Source organism: Chelonia mydas, chromosome 8 (assembly GCF_015237465.2).
Source record: "Chelonia mydas isolate rCheMyd1 chromosome 8, rCheMyd1.pri.v2, whole genome shotgun sequence".
NCBI lineage: Eukaryota > Metazoa > Chordata > Testudines > Cheloniidae > Chelonia > Chelonia mydas.
In genome coordinates, this window is record NC_057854.1 from 104249079 (window position 1) to 104269040 (window position 19962).

Sequence of the window (19962 nt, forward strand, 5' to 3'; positions counted from 1 at the left end):
TGGCATTCCTTAACAAGCTGTACCCCTCCATACCAACATGCCAGTCATGAGGCTGACCCCACAAAATCTCTGTGGTGCCACTTAAGTCATAATTTATATTATGGACTAATTCATCCAGTTCTTCCTGTGTATTCGCCATACTGCTTGTGTTTGTCTGTAGACATCTAAGATGTTGAGCAGATTCTAACAGGTTTCCCTCTTGTTGCTCCTACGACTCTGTTGTAATTTTCCATTTCCCCTTCCCCCAACATTCAGCCCTCTGTTAAGGTCACCTTTTTTTTTTTTTTAATAGACCTACATGTGGGTTTTTGTCATCTGTCCCCTTTGACCCTAGTTTAATTTCCTCCTTTTAGCACATAGTACAGTTGTGGGGTGGATTTTTCCATACTCCTGACCAATACATGTGTGTGGGGGAAACTTTGCAGCATAGACCTGGCCTTCAGTTGTAAGCTGCTTGGGGCAGGGCTGGTCTTTGTGTTCTGTGTTTGTACAGCCCCTGGCGTAATGGGGTCCTGGTCCAACCATCGGGCTCCTAAGCACTGGCGCAATACAGCTAACAATGGTGATAAATCCAGATAGGCCAGTGGTGTCAGTCGCCGGGCTGCTCCTGACCCCTGTGGCATTTCAGGCTGCAGATTCCCAGCTCTTGGTTTGAAAATGGATGTTTCCATCCAGCCTTTGCCCTTTCAAGGTGGGGGAGGGGAGACTTTCCAAATGTGAACTGAGTGTAACTAGCCCAGTGATGTCTGCAGCCAGCCTGGGAAAAGATTCTACAGGCTGAACTGCCCTGCTCCCGAGCGGTTTTCCTGGGGTGGTGACATGTCAGCATTAACAGCTTCATTGCTGAGCCTTCAGCAGATGGAAAGGGTGGGGGTTAAGCCCCCAGTGGAAGTGAGGGTGGAAGTTAGGAGTTCGTTACTGCAGGAGGGGACAGGAGAAGAAACCGGGAGAGAGGATGGGGAAAGACGAGAAACAGAGGGCGCCCCTGAAGTTGAGCAGAGTTGCACTGTCAAGGCCCTGGCACTTCGTGCATCCCTGAGGGAGCTGCTCTGCCCTGGAAGCAGGCGGGGGCCCCAGGTGTGCAGCCCACACTGTATTTAAACCTGCATTCAGGGGAGCTGCCCCCGCCCCTCAGGCCTGCAGAGCTGTGGTTCACTCTGCTACTTAGTTCAAGCTGCTTTTCATTCGTGGCTTGATTGAATCACTTCAAGCTAAACCGGGCAGGTGCTTTGAAATCCCCAAGGCTGCTGGGCTGCCATTGTATGACACCCCTGTGGAATTAACCAGTTTCTGTCCCACTGATTGACTCAGTGCCAGCAGGGGCTGGCTGATTGCTTCACAGCTAGGGCCTGTTTGGGGGACAGCCAGGCCTGTGCGGGGTCCTTGCCTACTCTCTGTTCCACAGGGCACCCACCTGACTCAAGCCATGCGACTGCCACTGCTTCCTGGGCCTGGCAGGGCCTGGCCCTACACTGCACAACAGGCCCCTGCAACCCTCGGCTGAGGTGGCAGGTTCTGGGGCAGCTTTGTTTAAATGAGAAGATCGTAGAATCATAGGCCTGGCAGGGACCTTGAGAGGTCATCTGGTCCCATCCCCTGCACTCACGGCAGGACTCAGACCATCCCTGACAGGTGTTTGTCTAACCTGCTCTTCAAAACCTTCAGTAATGGAGATTCCACAACCTCCCTCAGTAATTTGTTCCAGTGCTTCACCACCCTGAGTGAAAAGGAGGACTTGTGGCACCTTAGAGACTAACAAATTTATTTGAGCATAAGCTTTTGTGAGAGGAAGTTTTTCCTAATGTCCAACCTAAGCCGCCCTTGCTGCAATTTAAGCCCATTGCTTCTTGTCCTATCCTCAGAGGTTAAGGAGAACAATTTACCGCCGTCCTCCTTATAACCTTTTATGTACTTGAAAACTGGTATCATGTCCCCTCTCAGTCTTCTCTTCTCCAGACTAAACAAACCCATTTTTCAATCTTCCCTCATAGCTCATGTCTTCTAGACTTTTAATCATTTTTGTTGCTCTGGACTCTCTCCAATTTGTCCACATCCTTCCTGAAATGTGGTGTCCAGAACTGGACATAATACTCCAGCTGAGGCCAAATCAGTGAGGAGTGGAGCGGAAGAATTATTTCTTGTGTCTTGCCCTGGGTTGGTGGCTTGAATGCTATCCCCCAAGTAAATCATCAATGATTTAGATAATGGCATAGAGTGTGCCCATAAAGTTGGATACCAAGCTGGGAGCGGTTGCAAGTGCTTTGGTGGATAGGATTATAATTCAAAATGATCTGGACAAACTGGAGAAGTGGTCTGAAGTAAAGAGGATGAAATTCAATATGGACAAATGCAAAGTCCTCCACTTAGGAAGGAACAGTAAGTTTCACAAATACAAAATGGGAACTGACTGCCTAGGAAGGAGCACTGCGGAACGGGATCTGGGGGTCATGGTGGACCACAAGCTAAATATGAGTCAACAGTTTAACGCTGTTGCAAAAAAAGCAAACATCATTCTGGGATGTATTAGCAGGAGTATTGTAAGCAAGACATGAGAAATAATTCTTCCGCTCTACTCCGCGCTGATTAGGCCTCAGCTGGAGTATTGTGTCCAGTTCTGAGTGCCACATTTCAGGAAGGATGGGGACAAATTGGAGAAAGTCCAGAGAAGAGCAACAAGAATGATTAAAGGTCTAGAAAACATGACCTCTGAGGGAAGATTGAAACAACTGGGTTTGTTTAGTCTGGAGAAGAGAAGACAGAGGGGGACATGCTACCAGATAAAGGGGTTTAGGCGCAGCTCCTCAAAGGGAAATCAACCGGAGTTAGGTTTCAGAGTAGTAGTCAGCTAAACCCCTGTGGGGATCCGGGCCTTACTGAACTGAATATCAAAGTGCAAACCCCAGTCAGCACACCAGCCCTTTGAACAGATTTAATAATTTTATTAAGATGATGTTGAAGTAAAAAGAAAACGGTACAGAGTTTAAGCATAGAAGTTTCTGGTTATCAGGGAATAAGGTACAGATTATCAAGGGGTGCAAAATTCGGTTTAGTAACGGGTGGCGTAAGGAATACATAATCTGCAATCTCCCCGATTGGGGGTAAAAGGTTAACGGGTCAAAGTACAGACACTGAGATATGGGGGTATGCTGTCATATAATGGCTATGTTCAGGTGTGGAGTATAATGAGTGGGTACGATGATGAGGATGGATTTACCCTCATTTGGTGGGAATTAATGTTCAGTGAGTTTATGGTTCCGGTTCACATGGTCCAATGGAAAAAGTCTCTCAGTCCCTTTCCCATAGTGGATGCACGATGTCGTACCGGCTCACTCCTCCTGGTGCTGTCGGTGGCCGGGGATGTGTTCGATGTAGATGTCCCTGGACCATCAGATGGTGTCCGAGACGGAGGCGCCGCATGACCGTGCGTAGCTATTACATTCCAGGTCCCTTACACTGGCCCTAGCTGCCAGGTTTTGTGGTGGCCCCACAAATGTGTATCACAGAAGGTGGAGAGGCATTGTGGATTTGTGGGATAAACACATTAGCTGGAGGCTTCTGCTAAAATAGCACAGTGAAACACTTCACAGCCTGTTGAGATAAAGGGGGCAATTAGCACCCCAGGTGTTAAGTTCTGGCTCTGTGGACACCACAGCCCTGGTTTGAGCTTGGGTCATCTTAGAAGGCAGGTTTTTAAAACAAAAGCCAAGGTTTCCCTGCAGTTTCCCCAGGCCTGGAATTGTGGGCTCCAGGGCACCCTGATACAGACCAGGTCTCCAAATACTCAGGCAAGCTGGGTCATTGTCCAGCCTCAGGCCCCCAGTTCAAACCCCACTGGAGCGAGCCCTTATCTGAATGGTTGACACTGATATGACACTCCTCACTGTGTGTGGGGCTGTCTGATCTGGGTAGCCCAGAAGCATGGCAGCCAGGAGACTCAGGCCCAGCTCTGCTCTTGAATTTGGGGTCCTTACAGCACTTTTGCTGTGAGTCACCAGGCTGTTACATTTTGCGGTTGCCTAGCGAAAGGGGCGGGTAATAGGATCTGGGGGACAATGAAGGGTCCTTGTAAATGCTACCCCCCCAAATGAACTTGACCTAATCCCATTAACCCCCTTACCTCCCCCCCTCTCTTTCAAGGGGCTTGTGGAATGCAGGGTCTCTTGGGAGGCCAAGTGCATTTTGGGGTGGGGGTGCTGGCATGGTTACCCACGTTGGAAAACACCCACACATGCATGCATGCACACACGTAGGTGCATACACCCATGTACACGTACACACACACACACGCTGCAGGTATTGTTCACCTGCCCTGATGGTTGTGGGCCCACTGCAGGAAGTGGCTTTGGTGCTGCCCGTCCAGTGCACCCATACCCTGGGCCATTCCCAGCCTCACTCATGGCACAGTCGTCTCCCAAGCAGCCCCTCCGCTCACCCATCCCAGCTGTCCTTGTGATGATGATGCCCAGGTGATCCCAGCGCTGCCCAGCCCCCTGCAAGGTGAAGGTCCTTGCCACGTGCTTCCCAGCCGCCCATCCTGCCCCACTGCAGCCCTTGCTCTCTGCCATTGCAGTCAGCTGAGCCCATCTCCCGTCCACCCCAATGCACGCCCCACAGGATGCCTGGCCCCCCCGGTGTCAGCTCTGCTCCCCCGCTCCCATTACTGGGCCAGGCTGTGCGCCGTCTCTCCAGCCCAGCTGGCACTGTCCAGAACCCACCTGGGCATTCCCCCCTCCTCCCGAATCCAGGGCTGAGTTCTCAGCTGGGGCTCCCCCTTGCCATTGCCACCACAGGGCTGCCCTGGCTGTGCCGGACCTGAGGGCTAAGTCGCGGGGGGAATGGAGATGGGGGCAGAGCCCCAGGGTGACAATCCCTGGACTGCGCGGGCCCCAGCTCGGGGTCGTTCCCTGTGTTCTGACCCTGAATGCCCGGCCCTGGGCTGCACCCCCGAGAGCCGGCACTCCACCCCCTGGGTGCCCGGGCATGCATGTTGCAGGCTGGGTCAGCAACTGGAGCCGTCCCCACCAGGAGGAAACTGTGATGGGCAGAGATTTCCCCTCCCTCACCCTGTGGGGCTGGGTGACTCCGGAGTAGGGCGTGTGTGTCTGATCTGGAGCAGCCCACGGCTCAGCCCAGGACAGGCCTGCTATGCATGGTCTCTGCATCCACCTTCTCCCATCCCGGCCCCGCCCTGTCACTGCCAGTCCCCCACTGGGAGCTGAGGGCTCCCAGCCCTTGCCAGCCTGGCCCCGGCCCCTCCCCGAGCAGGTGAGACCCTCCCCTCTGAGGATGTGCTCGACCCATCGGATCAGATGCTCTGCTGAAGGGCTCCCGGGGCAAGCAAGCCGGCCAGCCTGAGCCACTCTCCCTGGGCACCCTCCCCCCATCACCGCTGCCCCCTCCCCATGCCAGCACTCGGCTCTGCTGCAAGGCGTGGCAAGGGCCTGCCTGCCTGGGCACCCATTAAGACCCTGCTCCCCGGGCATGTTGGACAAACAGGCATCCAGCCATCCACTGAAAGGGGGCATCGTCCCTGCCCACTGGCGGGGGTGAGGGGAAGAGCTTGAAGGGAAGGTGAACGCTGGAGGGATGGAGGGATCTGTAGTGGCTTTGGGCTACGTCTGCATAAGCCCCCTTCCCCTTCACAGGGGCCAGCCACAGGACTGGACTCCCCAGCCTTCAGCACATAGGCAACTCCCTTGGCTGGCAGCAGTACTAGGCAGTTACCCGCTGGGTACCAGCCACTACAGAGGGGTGCAGCCCTCTGCAAGGGTGGTGCAGCCTCCCTAGGGGTTTTCAGCAAGGCCTCCCCACTGGTGCTGCTGCTGGTTCCACTGCCCCGGGGGGAGCCCAGGATGGACTGGGCCCTGGCAGCTTCTGGTGTTTTCACCCCGTGTCACCTAGATCGGCGGAGGCCTGGGGAGGGGAAGGGGGGTTTACCAGACTGTTTTACTCAGCTCAGGCTTCTGGTTCGCTGCCAAGCTCTGTTCCTTCTGCAGCTGCACCCTGTCTGTGTACATTGCCTGCCTCTCCTGTCCTGTCTGACGCCTCTCTGGGCCAGGGACCGGCTCTGCTAAGTTGCATGTGCAATGCCCAGCACAAGGGGGCCTGAGCTTTGACTGGGACTCCCGGTGTTGTCAATTCCCCCAATTTTATCACGAGTCTGGAAAAAGTTGGTGTTTTTCTGCAAGGCCCAGCTCCTGGAGTCCTGGGATTTTGTGAGAATCTCAAAAAAAAAAAAAAAACCCAAAAGGGGAGGGGTAAGTTTCTAGTCTTTGTCTCTGCTGAGAAAAGCTGGAAGATGTGACCCCAGTGCAAATTGGGCCTGACTCATGTTCTCTGACTGCTTAGGCACCACTGGGTTCCTGGGCATGGTTGTGAGACGGCCTGTAATTAACACTTGGCGTGGGTGGGGCTATGGAAAGAGCTCGGCCCTTGGCTGGGAAGCCAGCTCAGCTCTGCAAAAACACCCGGCACATTTCCCAGCCCACTCACAAGATCGACTTGTCCGTCCTGGTCACCTCCAGGGGTTGGTGCTGCTGACAAACCTAACCAGGCTCACCCCCCTGGGAAGATAGATGTGGGGGTGGGGGGACTGTGCACCATTTCCAACGCCCCCTAAGCAGGCAGGTGCTGAGATCCACACCCCCCCACCCCGGGGGACTGTTTCTGGAGTCAAGCGCAGTCCGGACTGAAAGGGAATTGCCGTCTCTGTCCTAATCTCCAGCCCTCTTGACCGTGTGATGATCCTACAGCAGCCAGCTAAGCCTGAAACCACGGCCTTCCCTCCAACCTGCCACCGGGTTACCTCCTGGGCCCTGCCTGGTGCCCTGCGCTGGCATCTGGCACAGGCAACCCTGCAGCCACACAGACTACTGGGAAACAATCGGTTTGTCTGGCCAGGCCACTTCCTGCCTTTGAGAGACACCTGCGTGGCGCCGAGAGAGAGGGTGCTTCCAGAGGGCCGGCACCACTGTGCGTGGCTAACAGGTGCCTGGCCGGGTACATGAGCGTGCACTCATGTATCTCTTCCTGGGTTAGTCCCACAGCCACGTAGGGGGCTGGAAATACCCCAGGAGGGGCAGCGCCTCCTGTGGGGTACCTCTGCCTGCTATGCCAACACCCAGGCCCTAAGAGCTCAGAAGAACGGGACATTTCTGTAGTTCTTTGTTGCCAAGCTCCCAGATTTGCACAGACTTTGCTCGCTGCTGAAATGAAGCCACTTCTGGAGTGGAGCTCAGCAGCTGTTAAACTGCCTGGCAGTGAAGACTCGCTCCCTGACTGCCAATGGGAAGTGCAGGGGGAAAAGGGATTATCCATATTGCAACCTGGCCAGGTCCCTGCATAGCCCACTCCCCCTCACACCCCACCTCCCCCCGGCACAGAATCGAGTGACCAGGGAATTGGTTTTAGAGCTCATGCAAAGGAGCACCTCTTTCGTAGTGCCCCCCTTGCCACACTGGGGTCAGGACTGACTCTGCGGGGAGAGCATCCCTTACAGAGCCCCCGCACGGCTCCCTCAGCCCCACACCCCCTAGCACCCTGCTGAGACATTGGATCCAGCACTGACTCAGTGGGGACAGCACCGTGCCCACCCTGCAGCCCTTGGCTTCCCCCAGGGCGTCTCCCTAGCCCTGTACACACCAGGCCAGGCCTGCTGTGCTGTGAGATCCAACAGTTATTAGGCCAAGGAGGTGTCACTTCTTTCACCTCCACGCACACACACGCTGGTCACCGGGCCCTGCTGGGCCCTGGGAGAGACAAGTCTCTCCCCCAGGCCCTGGCGTGTGCGCGCACCTGTGGACCTCTGCCCTCCTAGCGGAGGAGGCTGAGTGCAAACCCTGGCCCAGCGAGGCAGGAGGAGGTTATCTGGGGCCCAGCGATGGACAAACCCTCCGTGTGTGACTAAGATGCGATAGGGCCAGGTGCAAACGCCGAGCAGGGAGTGTGAGGCTGAGAGTTATCGTTCCCCTGGTGGACTCAGGTGCCCAAAGCCAAATGTTTCCTAAGGGTGAGGCAGCTCCTGTGTGCGTGCACGTTATCACGACGCCCCATTCACTGCCATATCAGGGACACCGGGAAATGGATGGCAAAATGATTGCCAGGAACAGCCCCGCTCTCTGCAGCGCTGCAGATGCCAACTCCCATGGGGCATTCCTCCACCGGATCCCTGCCAGGAGCCGGACCCACCCGAGCCTGTGCTCCTGCCTCACTCCCTGCAGCACCCCTGCTGGGAGAGGCTGGCACTGGGGCAGCTGGGATCTGTCCCCAACCCCAGCCAGCACCCGTGCCCCGGTCCCTACAGCACCCCCTGCTGGGAGAGGCCAGGGCTGGAGTAGCTGGGATCTGCCCCCAACCCCAGCCAGCACCCATGCCCCGGTCCCTACAGCACCCCCTGCTGGGAGAGGCTGGCACTGGGGCAGCTGGGATCTGTCCCCAACCCCAGCCAGCACCCGTGCCCCGGTCCCTACAGCACCCCCTGCTGGGAGAGGCCAGGGCTGGAGTAGCTGGGATCTGTGCCACCAGCCAGTGCTCCTGCCTAGCTCCCCACAGCACCGCCCCCCACTGGGAGAGGCTGGGACTGGGGCAGCCAGGAGCTCCCCCACTGCTGGGGCTCTCAAGCCCTGTCTTAGAGAGGAGGCGCTTGCTATCGGTTCAGTGGGGCAGGGGACGCGCGTTGCTCCGGGGAACAATGGAAGGCACTTCACAGCCTGCGTGGAGACTCTATAACAAGCTGGGGAGCCGGGGTCCATTTGGGCCCCAACTCTCAGATTCTTCCCTCAGCCCTTTGGCTGGGGATCTCGCTTTCCAGCTACACCCCAAAGCACCCAGGTCTGGGCCCAGATGAGAGCAGCCTGGGCAGTGGGGCGTCCTGGCGGCCATTGGAATCAGCTGCAGGGGAGCTCCCGTGCCAGGGGGAACCGCCAGACAAGAATCCCTGACGGTCGACCTGGGCAGCTCTGCCCTTCGGCCAGCGTCAGGGCTGGCACTGCCCTTAGCGCACGGCAGGTGCAGTGCGGAGAGGCAAAGGGGCACACGCTTTGGCGGGAGTGATCCGGCCGTTGACAGAGCTGCCGCGAGGGGCCCAGGGCACTGGGGCTGGGCTGTGGGGCTGTCCCTTTCGGGTGTTGCTTGGGATCCACTCCAGACCTGCCGCTCCTGATGCCCAGCCCAGCCGGGGATGGGTGGTGGTTCTCACTGCAGATGCTCACATCAAACCAGCCCCAGTGGTGCAAGCCAGCCCCGTCAGCAGAGAGGCCAAGCCTTGAGTGGGCCCTGGCACTGGATCTCCCCACCCTGGTACCTCCAGAGCCACACGGGGTGCAGGGCCCAGAGCCTGTGGGAGGCGACCCTGGCTCCGCGGTCTCTGGGGCTGTGGATCTGGAGCCTTTTCACAGCCCTACGGCCCCCCCGGAGCAAAGCGAGAGATGCGGGAGGGGTTTCTAGCCAAGGCTCCTCTGCGGCCAGCATGTCACTGCCCTTGGGGCTGTCTCCGGCACTGCCGAAGGGTGGGGGCATCAGCCGGGGAGGAGGGGTCGCTGGGCCACCGACAGGCTCAGACTCAGCAGGAGCAGTGCTTCCAGGTGACGGCCCTGAGGCTCGCAGGCGTGTGGAGGAGACCAGCCACAAAGGGGCCTGATTTCCCTGCTGACAGCTCAGCAGCCACGTGTGGCTGGCCCCCATGGGCAGCTGCCCACACACACACACACACACCCCCCTCCAGCACCGCAGAAGGGCTCTCAGCCCAGCTGATATGGCTGCTGCTCCCCTCTCACCACCTCTAGGCTGCTCTCTGCAGCGGGCTTGTTTTCCTTTGATCAGCCCCAGCTTCACATCCAGTTCCTCGGTTTGGGGGGGTGCAGTTTGCTCGTGTCACCCATGGGCCCAAATGATGGGCCATCGAATGACTCGAACAAGGGGCTGGGACTCAGGGCTCCTGGCTTCTAGCCCCAGAAGAAGCTGTGTGACTTTGGGCAAGTCACTATCCCCCATGCCTCAGTTTCCCTGGCTGTAAAATGAGGATTACGACACTTGCCCCGCACAGGAAGGGGTTCTGAGACTGAAGTGCAAGGGGTGAGAGAATTGCCAAAGATGGTTACAGCTCCCCAGGCAACTAGCCAGGAGATATGGCAGATTCACCACCCCACAGCCAGACCCGTGGAGCTCAGCCAGGTGGGATGGGGGACTCACTGGGCTGGATTATGCAGATCAGGCTCCACATTCAGTGTCCCTTCTGGCCTGAGAAGCTCTGAAGTACCTGCCTGGTGGCCTTGGACTCCAGATCGCAAAGGGAGAAACAGCAGGGGTGTCTGCTCAGGCCGGAACGGTTCTGCTGATGATGCACAGGAAGGATGAGATCCCAGCTGCCCCTGGTGCCCGGGCAGGCTCTGGGGGGCCTACCCGAGGCCCTCCAACAAGCAGAGCTGATTCTGAGCCGCCCAAAGCTGCTGAGTGAAAAGGCGTCGTTGTCCTGGCAGGCTGGAGCGGCTGCACACAGGCCTGCGTGGCGAGTGTAGCACTTTCCTTGTGTCTTTGTGGAATTTCATTGTGTCGTCTACAGCCCAGCTCAAAATCCCTCTGAACTTTAGCTCCTCCAAAGCGTTGGCAACCCCCCGAAGCTTCGTGTCCTCTGCAAACTTGATTAGTTCTCTCTATTCCTACACCCAGGTTGTTAATAACGATGTTAGACACTGACTCAGAACAGATCCCTGGGGAACCCGGCTGCAGACCTCCCTCCAATCCGACATCATCCCGTTAATAGCGACTCTTATTGGGTTAAAAGAACAGGAGGACTTGTGGCACCTTAGAGACTAACAAATTTATCTATAGCTTTCGTGAGCTACAGTGCATCCAGTGAATGCATCTGATGAAGTGAGCTGTAGCTCACGAAAGCGTATGCTCAAATAAATTTGTTAGTCTTACTGGGTTGTTTCTCTCCAGCCAGCCCCCTAAACCAGACTTTGCTGGGCAGTTCATTAACAAACTGAGGAGCCCAGGGCTGGTGGGGCCGACACCTGGATTCCCCCAGCCCCAGCTGAGACCCTTGGTCAAAAGGGGCAGCGGCTCTGGGGGGAAGCAGGGTGCGCACGGCCCTCCTCACTCTGCTGAAGGGCGTCCCTCAGCCTGTCCCCTCAGTCCCCTCAGCACCTGGTAAGACTCAGATTGGCTCTGCGTGTTGTGGTCGGTCATCAGCTGAGCCGCTGGCATGAATGGCAAAGCTGGGGGAGTTCTCATGGGGACAGCAGCCTGTTCACTCCCTGCCGGTGCTCCCTGGCAAAGGGGCAGCCCGTGGGCCGCGTTTTCCACCGAGCTCCTCGTTCTGTTTCCTTCTGGGAGGAAACAGGCCAGGTCTGATTCCTTCACAGCCCCTCTGGGCTGAGAGACCTGCTGCAAAATGGGAGCCTGGGGGCAGAAAGACAAACCAGGGACATGCGACTGTCTGGGCAGGAGCTGGGCTGGCCCAGCCAGACTGGGACACGGTTTGGGGATTGCACTGTCTGCCTGCCCTAGCACAGACCCTCAGCCCCCTGCCTGCCCCCCCATTCACCCATCTCCTCTCTCACTGTGTCACCCCCAAGATTCCACCGGCGGCTTCCTGTCTCCTCTGCTCCGGCCGCTGGCTTTAGGGCAGCGAACGCTGTAGCCTGGTGCTGACTCAGCCAAAGGGGACGTGCTACAGGACCTTCCCCATCTCCCTGAGACCTGGGTCCCCCTGCAGGTGTGGGGGGCGGGGGAAGAGCTTACAAATGTTACCAAAGCAGCTCAGTGAATCTGCAGCTTTGCTGCTTTCTGGGGCTGGCTCAGAATCAGTGGGTTTTATTAGTGAATTAAACCTGTGGTGATGATTTGCATTACAGTCCCGGGAATGCCCACCTGAGCAGGCACCGTACACGCACCCAGGAAGAGCTGACCGTCTGAATAGCCAGAGCAGGGTTATCATCAAGTGTCTTGCCCCAGGGCCCCCGTTTTGCCTCACCAAGGTTTTGACCCGAAATTGCAAAGTCAAATATCCCCAAGAAAGTTCCCAAGCTCCCGAAGGGAGCATCAGCGGCCTCAGCATGTGTGGCGTGAGCTTTCCCCCCTCGCCTGCAGCCCATTCTGGGCTCAAGCCCAGCAGCAGCATGTGGCTACTGGTGGGGACCTTATGGCTAGAGACAGGCTGGCAGGCTCCAGGGTGGTGGGGCTGGCCCTGACCTCCACATCTCCCGCTGGCTGCCCCTTGGAAGGCTCCTCTCCCAGCTGTTTTGGTGTCATGAAGGCCACGGGAACAAACCTGTCAGTGCCTGTGGGCAGCTCACCCTGCAAACGAAGGGCTAAGTGGTAGGCAGGAAAAAGTCCGGGCCTTGCACTGCGCTTCCCTCCCCCGCACTGCCTGGCAGGCCCATGGGATGATGAAAGGGGACCTGGAACTGGTTTTTCCTCCCTGCAGGGTTCAGCTCAGAGCTCACCGGGGAAGGTGAGCTGTCACTTTGGCTTGGCAGGTGCCTAGGAAGGCTGGGACAGCAAGCACCAGACCCAGCCACTCCAATGTTACAGGAAGGCTGTAGAAACCCAGTTTACGCACCCACCCACATGCACGCACGCACACACACACCCCTTCCCCGGGAAATAAACCCCAGAGCCAGGGATTATACACACACAACACCCAGCTGGCTTCGCCGGCCTGACTCACTGCTTAGTCAAACAGCCCACACCTTCCCTGTAAGTCGGCAGCTTGACATTTCTGAACAAGTCACTGGAGAATTTCACCAGCGCTGGAGGTTTCCCCTGGAGCCTGGCTCCTTGCCAGAGCGGCCAGCAGAGGCGAGGCAGGTGCCCTTGAACAGATAGGCCAGGAAATCCACCCCCCCTCCCCCCAGAGCCAGGACCGCTGGATCACCCTGGCCCACATTTGGGGTCTCTGCCAGCAGGGAACCTGTATCCACTAAGACAGAGGAAGCTGCGAGGCTTGTTAAGCATATGCCCCGGCTGTCCCTTAGCACAGAAATGCCCCCCCATTTTAGGTGCCCCCTCAGGGCTGTGAGCAGTGAGGCAGAATGGAACCCCAGGGTGTGGAAGGATTTGCAGGCAGGACAAATCCCCAGCACCCCAAAGCCAAATGAATGTCCTGGAGTCCCCTGTACCTGCCCCTGCTTCCCCCTGTCCAGCTGTCCTGGCACTGCCATTTCTAGCTGACACCCTGGAACAGTCACTTCAGCACCCTGAGATACTCCCCTTCCCCCCGCCCCGGGCAGCACAGGGGCAGATCCTTGGTGGGCTAGGAAGGACCCAATGCTCCCAGCCACTAGGCAGCCAGTGGGAGATGGGCAGCTCTTTAGGGCACAGCTGGGCCAGCCCTATAGGCTGTGACCAGCTCATCCCCTGTGCTACAGGGCTCAGCCCAGTCGAGTTTCCAGGGGCCGGAACTCACAAAGCAGCCAGCATTGCAGGACTCACCTCTGCAAGGAACTGGATTTTACCCGTCAGGTCTGTGCAAGCCCCAGCCTTCGGAGCAGTGCGTGTATCACGGGTAATTGGCTGTGGGAGGGATGGAGACAGACCTGCTTGCTGGGCCTGGGACCTGCCAACAAGCCAGCGCTTAGTCACCACCTATTAATGTATAAGGAAACCTCAGCACCTGAGTGGAGTGAAGCTGCCTGGTAGCTTGGTTGGGGCGTTCCACTGAGCCACACACCTGGCATGGACACAGGAGCTCTGGTGGGGGGAAGCATCCTGGGCTGTAACCACCTGACAAGGGGGTCAGGACTCCTGGGTTCCATTCACAGCTCTAGAAGGGGGGGGGGGGGAATCTAGTGGGTAGAGAAAAGGACAAGGAGTCAAATCTCCTTGGTTCAGTTTATCTTTGGCACGGACTTGCCGTGAACAGGTCACTTCACCTCTGTGCCTTCATTTCCACATCTGTAGAATGGGGAAACAGAGGCACAGAGTGGTGAAATAAGGGACTCATTAACACTTGTTCCAAGTGCTGGCGCTCATGGAAGACACTGACAAGGCAAAGGCCGTGGCCACAGATTCCTTCATGGCTATTTTAAATAGAAATGAACCTCAATGCCGATAATATTGACAAACAGTAAACCCTGCCATCTGCTTCTCGCTCCTGGGGAGAGTTTCAAAGTAAACTCTGCAGGCTCCTGCTGCTGAGGTGTATTCATTTATTTTACATCCGATCACAATAGCGCAATGGTTTGCATATAAAGAAAAGTAACATTTCAAAGTGGGGGAGAGCTAGCGTGCCCAAGCAGAGAAATGTTAATTGACAATATACACAGAGAGGAACAGGCTCCTCTCAGAGCTGGCAGTCCCAGCAGGAAGACAAGTTCTATAAAACCCAACTAGTCTATATCCCTGCTCTTTTCCAACTCACAGCGCACTTTGCAGAAGCTGCACATCAAGCCTCCTTGGCCTGCTCTTTTAGAAAGAAGGTTTCAAGTACAGCAGAGACCTGGGAATTCACAGGTGGACAAAACTCCTTGTTCTCTTTACACAATAAGAGTTTTAGGAAGCAGCTTAGAAAGGGGGCTACAGCAGTACCTGGTTTCCTGCTCACCCTTCAGCAGAAGGGGAACAAACAAAAATACACAGTTAAAAATGACAAGACAAATCCAGAACCGACATTGCAAACATGAAGGTTTTCAAGAGATGCAGCTGATTTGTACAGGCACGGGAGCAGGCTGCCGTCTGTGTCCCCCCCGTGGGGCACGGGCTGTCTTGGGGCTATGGCAATTCCAGTAGGATTTGGAACGCTCCCTGGAAGGGTATAAAGGTAGATCCCTGGCCTTGTGCTGCTGAGCAGTATTCAGAGTCCTGAAGTCAGGCTCCCAAACAATCACGAGATTGCTTCACGAGGCATGAGATTTTACAGGGTGGGTCATTTTCTTTCCACACGCCAGTCACATTTTGGGTTAGAAATTCACTTTACAAAGAAGTGGCAGTGAGCAATCTGGGATTGCAGCTGCTGGGCCTTGAACATGCCGAAACATCATAGGAGTGGGCAGCAGAGTTACTGCCAACACACCACTGGGAAGTGATCCTGCTTCAGGGCGTAAGCCAGTCCCCGACTGACTGGGTGGGGAGCGGAGCACGGCGTGACACCAGAGCCGATGGCCCAGGAGTCCCACCTACGCTGGCAATTCCTCTCGTCCTTCGAAGAAGGCTTAAAAAGGTGCTAGAAGCCTACAGAAGATGGCTTGTTTATTTGAGCTGGATTTTCTTTTTACAAAATGCATCCGTCCCACTTTAACCCAGATCCACGCCAATGCTGCCCAGTCTTTACATTACAACATTATTAAAAAAAAATATCGAACTGGAACAAATGTATAAGCTTAAAAATCCCTTTAAAAACACCTCCGCTCATTCTGTACAGTATTCTACACCCTGGGCTCTGCACTTCCTGGGTAGCTATTTCTATAGACCTGGCTGTGGAAGATCCAGCTGGTTTTACCTTTAAATACTGAGTGTTTGCTCTTTTCCAGACCTCACTAGCGACATAAATTAGTGGCATCGATAAGAAAATATTTTGTGGCTTCATAAATAGCGTTCAGTCTCTCCCCGCCTTGCGGCGGGCCCCCAGAGGCGGCTCTGTCCATTACATGTGTCTCTTCATGTGCAGCGCCAGGTGGTCCGACCTGGAGAAGGCCCGCTCACACAGGTGGCACTGGAAGGGCCGGTGGCCAGTGTGTTTGCGGTAGTGACGGGTCAGCTCGTCTGAGCGGGCGAACTTCCAGCCGCAGCCATCCCAGTTGCAGTGGTAGGGCTTCTCCCCTGGGCAGAGACCAGAACGGCGTTAGCCTGCCAGCCCGGGCACTGCCCTGCCCTGGAGCCTGCTCCCAACCCCCCGGGCAGAGACCAGAACAGCGTTAGCCTGCCAGCCCTGGTATTGCCCTGCCTAGGAGCCTGCTCCCAACCCCCCTGGGCAGAGACCAGAACGGCGTTAGCCTGCCAGTCCTGACACTGCCCTGCCTAGGAGCCTGCTCCCAACCCCCCTGGGCAGAGACCAGAACAGTGTTAGCCTGCCAGCCCGGGCACTGCCCTGCCTAGGAGCCTGCTCCCAACCCCCCTGGGCAGAGACCAGACCAGCGTTAGCCTGCCAGTCCTGACACTGCCCTGCCTAGGAGCCTGCTCCCAACCCCCCTGGGCTTTCCAGCAGCCGCTCCATCTCCTTGGCTGCAAACAAGGCCCGGTGCACGCAGCGGGGCGCTTCCAGCGGCGACCGCAGCCAAGGGGGCACCGGTTCCCGGGCCCGTCCCCTCCTCAGTTTAAGGGACACAACTTTGGCACTTTCACCCATCACTATCTCGTCCCCCCTCCCCGCCCCAGAGCCCGCTCCTGCCCTCCCCCAAGTACTGTCCGTCCCCCGGGCCCGCTCCTGCAAAATCTCCGCCAGCCGCGCCTCCTGCAGCCCGTGGGAGTAACTTCGCTGGGGTGAGGAATCCGACGGCGGGGGTCGGGCCCAGCCCCTCTACGTTGCCAGCTTCCCGTCCTCTTCCCTCTGTCCCAGGGCTCCTGCCGGGCTTGGGAACTCCCACAGCCCCCCAGGGAGTGACTCACCCCCGCCCCGCCGTGCGCCCCAGGAGCGCGGGGAGAGGGCAGGGGCCCCCCGAGCGCCCCGAGCAGAGCCAGCCTTACCGGTGTGTGTCCGCATATGCGCCTTCAGGTGCGAGCTCTTGGTGTAGGTCTTGCCGCAGCCCGGGTATTCACAGTTGTGGGTGGCCGTGCGCTTCCTGGCCCAGGACCGCCGGCCCCTCTTGGGCTTGCAGTCCTCGGGGGGCGCCCCGGCGGGGAAGTAATCCAGCACGGGCGAGTTGGGGGGCGTCACCAGCATCCGGTGCAGGCCGGGGTGCGCCTTCAGCGGCTCCCGGAACACGCTGAAGTGTCCATGGAACTGGGCCGGCCCGTGGGCGGCGAAGTGGGCCGGGTAGTGCTGCGGGGGCAGCGGGTAGTGCTGGGGGCCCAGGTGCGGGTGCAGGTCGCCCAGCAGGGGGCACTCCCCCGCCGGCCCCATCTCCTCGGGGGGCCCCATCCTGGGGTGGGGGAAGCCGGGGTGGGGGGGGTAGAGCTGCTCGTGCGGGGGCATCATGAGGGGCTTGTGGTCCATGGCGCCTGGCCCCAGGCACTCGCCCGCCATGCCCAGCATACAGGCCTGCTCCTCGGGCTGCTCCTTCTTGATCCGGGCCCCCAGCTGCGGCGCCCGGTGGTCGGCGGGCAGCGGCCGGGCCATGGCCGGGTGGCCCAGCCCGCCGGGGACTCGCAGCTCCGTGTACTCCCGCCGCTGCAGCTCGCAGGGGCCCGGCAGGTCGGCGGTGAGCAGCTCGGCCATGTAGCTGCGGCTGTCGGGGTAGGGGGCCCCGAACTTGCTGCCGGGCGGGTAGGAGCCGTCGCCGTCGGTGCAGCAGCTCTCCGGGGTGTCGGGCAGGGGGTAGGCGGGGCCCGCCTGCTGCGGGCTGCTGGTGTGGGCCAGGATGAAATCCAAGTCCACGAACTTGCCCAGGTCGTCCTCCTCCCTCTTGATCCCGGCGGGGCCGCCCTCCATGCCGGCGAAGCGGGGCTGCAGGGCGGGGAGACGGGGAGTCAGGGGCCGGGCGCCCCAGAGCCGGAGGAGACGCTCACCCCCAAACCAGCAGAACGGGTTGCGCTCGCTGGCGAGGAGCCCCCGGAAGGGCAGGGCAGGGCGCGCCTGGCGCACCAGTGACCCCGGGCTCCCTCGAGCGGGGTCAGCTGGAGCCACCGCCCCCCCCCCAGGGGTGCTGGGCCACCCAGGGTCCCCCCCCCCCAGCCGCTGCCTCGTGGGAGCCCAGCTCCTGACCGCAAACCCGCCCAGCGCCCAAAGGAGTGACTGACTCCCATGCCCGGCCGCGCCCCCCCGCCCCGCCGCCAGCGCACCTGACAGCCCCCCCCCCGCCCCGCAGCGGGCCCCGGCCGCCCCCCGCCCCAGCCCGGATGCCCCCCCACGTTCTGCACAGCCCTGGAGTTAATGGAGACCCTACAAAAACTTCCCTGGCGCCGCTCCCGACCCTGCGGGGAGAGGCGGTACCTTGGTCCCTCCAGACTCTCCCCCCCCGCCCGGCGCCCCCGGCTGGCAGCGCCCCCCACTCCGCGCCCCCCGGGACCTACGTGGAGCAGCGGTGCCCGCTTCTCCTCCACGGGCAGCAGGCTGGCGAAGGAGGCGATGGGCGGCAGCGCCGCTTGCCCCACGGCCCCGGCCATAGCGCGCTGGGCTCCGGGCAGGCGAGGGGGCGTCGCGCGCTCTCCCGGACAGCCCCGGTCTAGCGCAGCCCGGCCCGCTCCCCAGCTGTTAACATCCCCCGCGCGGCCGGATTGGCCCGCCCCTGCTTGGATATTCACAGCCCTCCGCCGCCGATTGGCCAGAGCGGCGGCCGACCCCCCCCCCCCCCCCGTCCCTAGGCCCCGCCCTCTGGATGTGCCCCGAGCCGGGTGCTAGAAGACGCACCAAGCCGGGCAGCCCGTGGGGCGGGGGAGACCCGGGTGCTGGGCTCCTGCCCCCCCCCCGTCTTCTCCCTGGCTGAGCCCGCGGGGGGAGCGGCGGAGCCGGGAGGAAAGTTGCTCCCAGGCAGGGGGCCCGCGGGGGGCTGAGGGCTCGGTGTGGGTCCCGGGGGTGTGGAGCGCAGCGTGCCCTGCCTGGCCAGCGCAGTGCCGGTGACTGTCTGGAGTCCCTGCCCTGCTGCGGCCCCACTGCACCCGGGGGCCCTGGGCCCGCCCCAGGCTGAGCGCTGCCCGAGTGTAGACCCAGGGCCGAGTCCCCAGCGCAGCAGGGCCTGCAGCTGGTGGCCCAGGACAGCCTGGCCGGTGCTGCTGGCGGGCGGCGTTTCTGTCCCTCGGGAACAAAACACCCCCAGCCAGGCGCCTGACAGCCCAGAGAGGGGGGACAGAGGGGAGACTGCAGGGCAGCCGGGAAACTTCGGGGTATCTGTGAAGCCAGGAGCAGGTCACACGGACCCCTGAAGAGACCTCCAGCCAATACCGAGCGGCCAGCTCGGAGGACTGGCCCAGCCAAGCCATCGCTGGGAAGACACAGCCTCCGACACCTTCCTGTCTTGGTTTGAGTTGGGCTGGCCTCCCTCCAGCCGATACCAGGAATGGCTTTTTGACTGTTGAGCTTGCCTAGAAGCGATAAGGTTTATCTCCCCAAGCCTCTCCCGCTCTGGGGCTTTCCATCTCTCCCTACCTTTCGAAGAACTTGGGGTTGAGCCCTCTGCTATTCCGAAGCCAGAAGACTGTTTAGACAGTAATAATAACGCTACCCACACAGGTAAATGCGCACAGAGCTTCCCTGCCCTGGACCTACGCTACACTACCACTTGCTTTCCACACTTGCCTTTAATTATAAGGGTGGAGCACGGCAATAAATGAGTGCAGGAATCCAAAGGGAAAACAACTATGCAAATCTTTCCCCTTTTACCAAGAACGCGTGGACTCATTTCCAAAGCAGGCGCTGGCCTGGACATCAGCTGGCTGCTTGTTATTTCAGAATCCTGTGTTGTTATCGAGACTAAATTCCCCCCGCTGGGCTAAAGCTGGAAAGTCCTTCTCCGTGGAGCAGGAGCTGTGGCACTGGAAGGCCACGCGTGCCCCGCGTGGGCGGCTCTCCTGACCCGCCCGGCTGCTAAGCCTGCCATCCTGAAGTCTCCTTTGTACAGGACACGAATATGGCGGCCGCTGCTGCCCCAAGAGCTTACAGAGAACAAGACAAAATGTCCTGGAGCCAGAGGAAAGAGCAGCCTCTCCTTACCCTTGGGTTGCCCTCTTTTCCCTCCGTTTGAATAGCTGGGGGATTCTCAAACTGGGGCTCAGGACCCCTCAGGGGGTCAGGGGGTTATGGCCTGGGGGGCTGCGAGCTGTCAGCCTCCACCCCAAACCCCGCTTGGCCTCCAGCATTTATAACCCTGTTAAATATAAAAAAAGTGTTTGCAATCGATAAGGGGGGTGGCACTCAGCGGCTTGCTGTGT

At 58.9% G+C, this 19962-nt stretch overlaps 1 protein-coding gene across 1 annotated transcript; it reads right to left on the bottom strand.

Moving 5' to 3' along the window:
• Positions 1–14133: 14133 nt before the first annotated feature.
• Positions 14134–18301, bottom strand: KLF18 (Kruppel like factor 18). Its single transcript, XM_037907954.2, has 3 exons — positions 18109–18301; positions 16624–17542; positions 14134–15759 (listed from the first exon to the last, which is right to left on the bottom strand). Exons 1-3 carry the CDS (start codon positions 18199–18201, stop codon positions 15584–15586), a joined length of 1188 nt encoding a protein of 395 aa, XP_037763882.2. The 5' UTR covers positions 18202–18301; the 3' UTR covers positions 14134–15583.
• Between the last annotated feature and the right edge of the window lie 1661 nt (positions 18302–19962).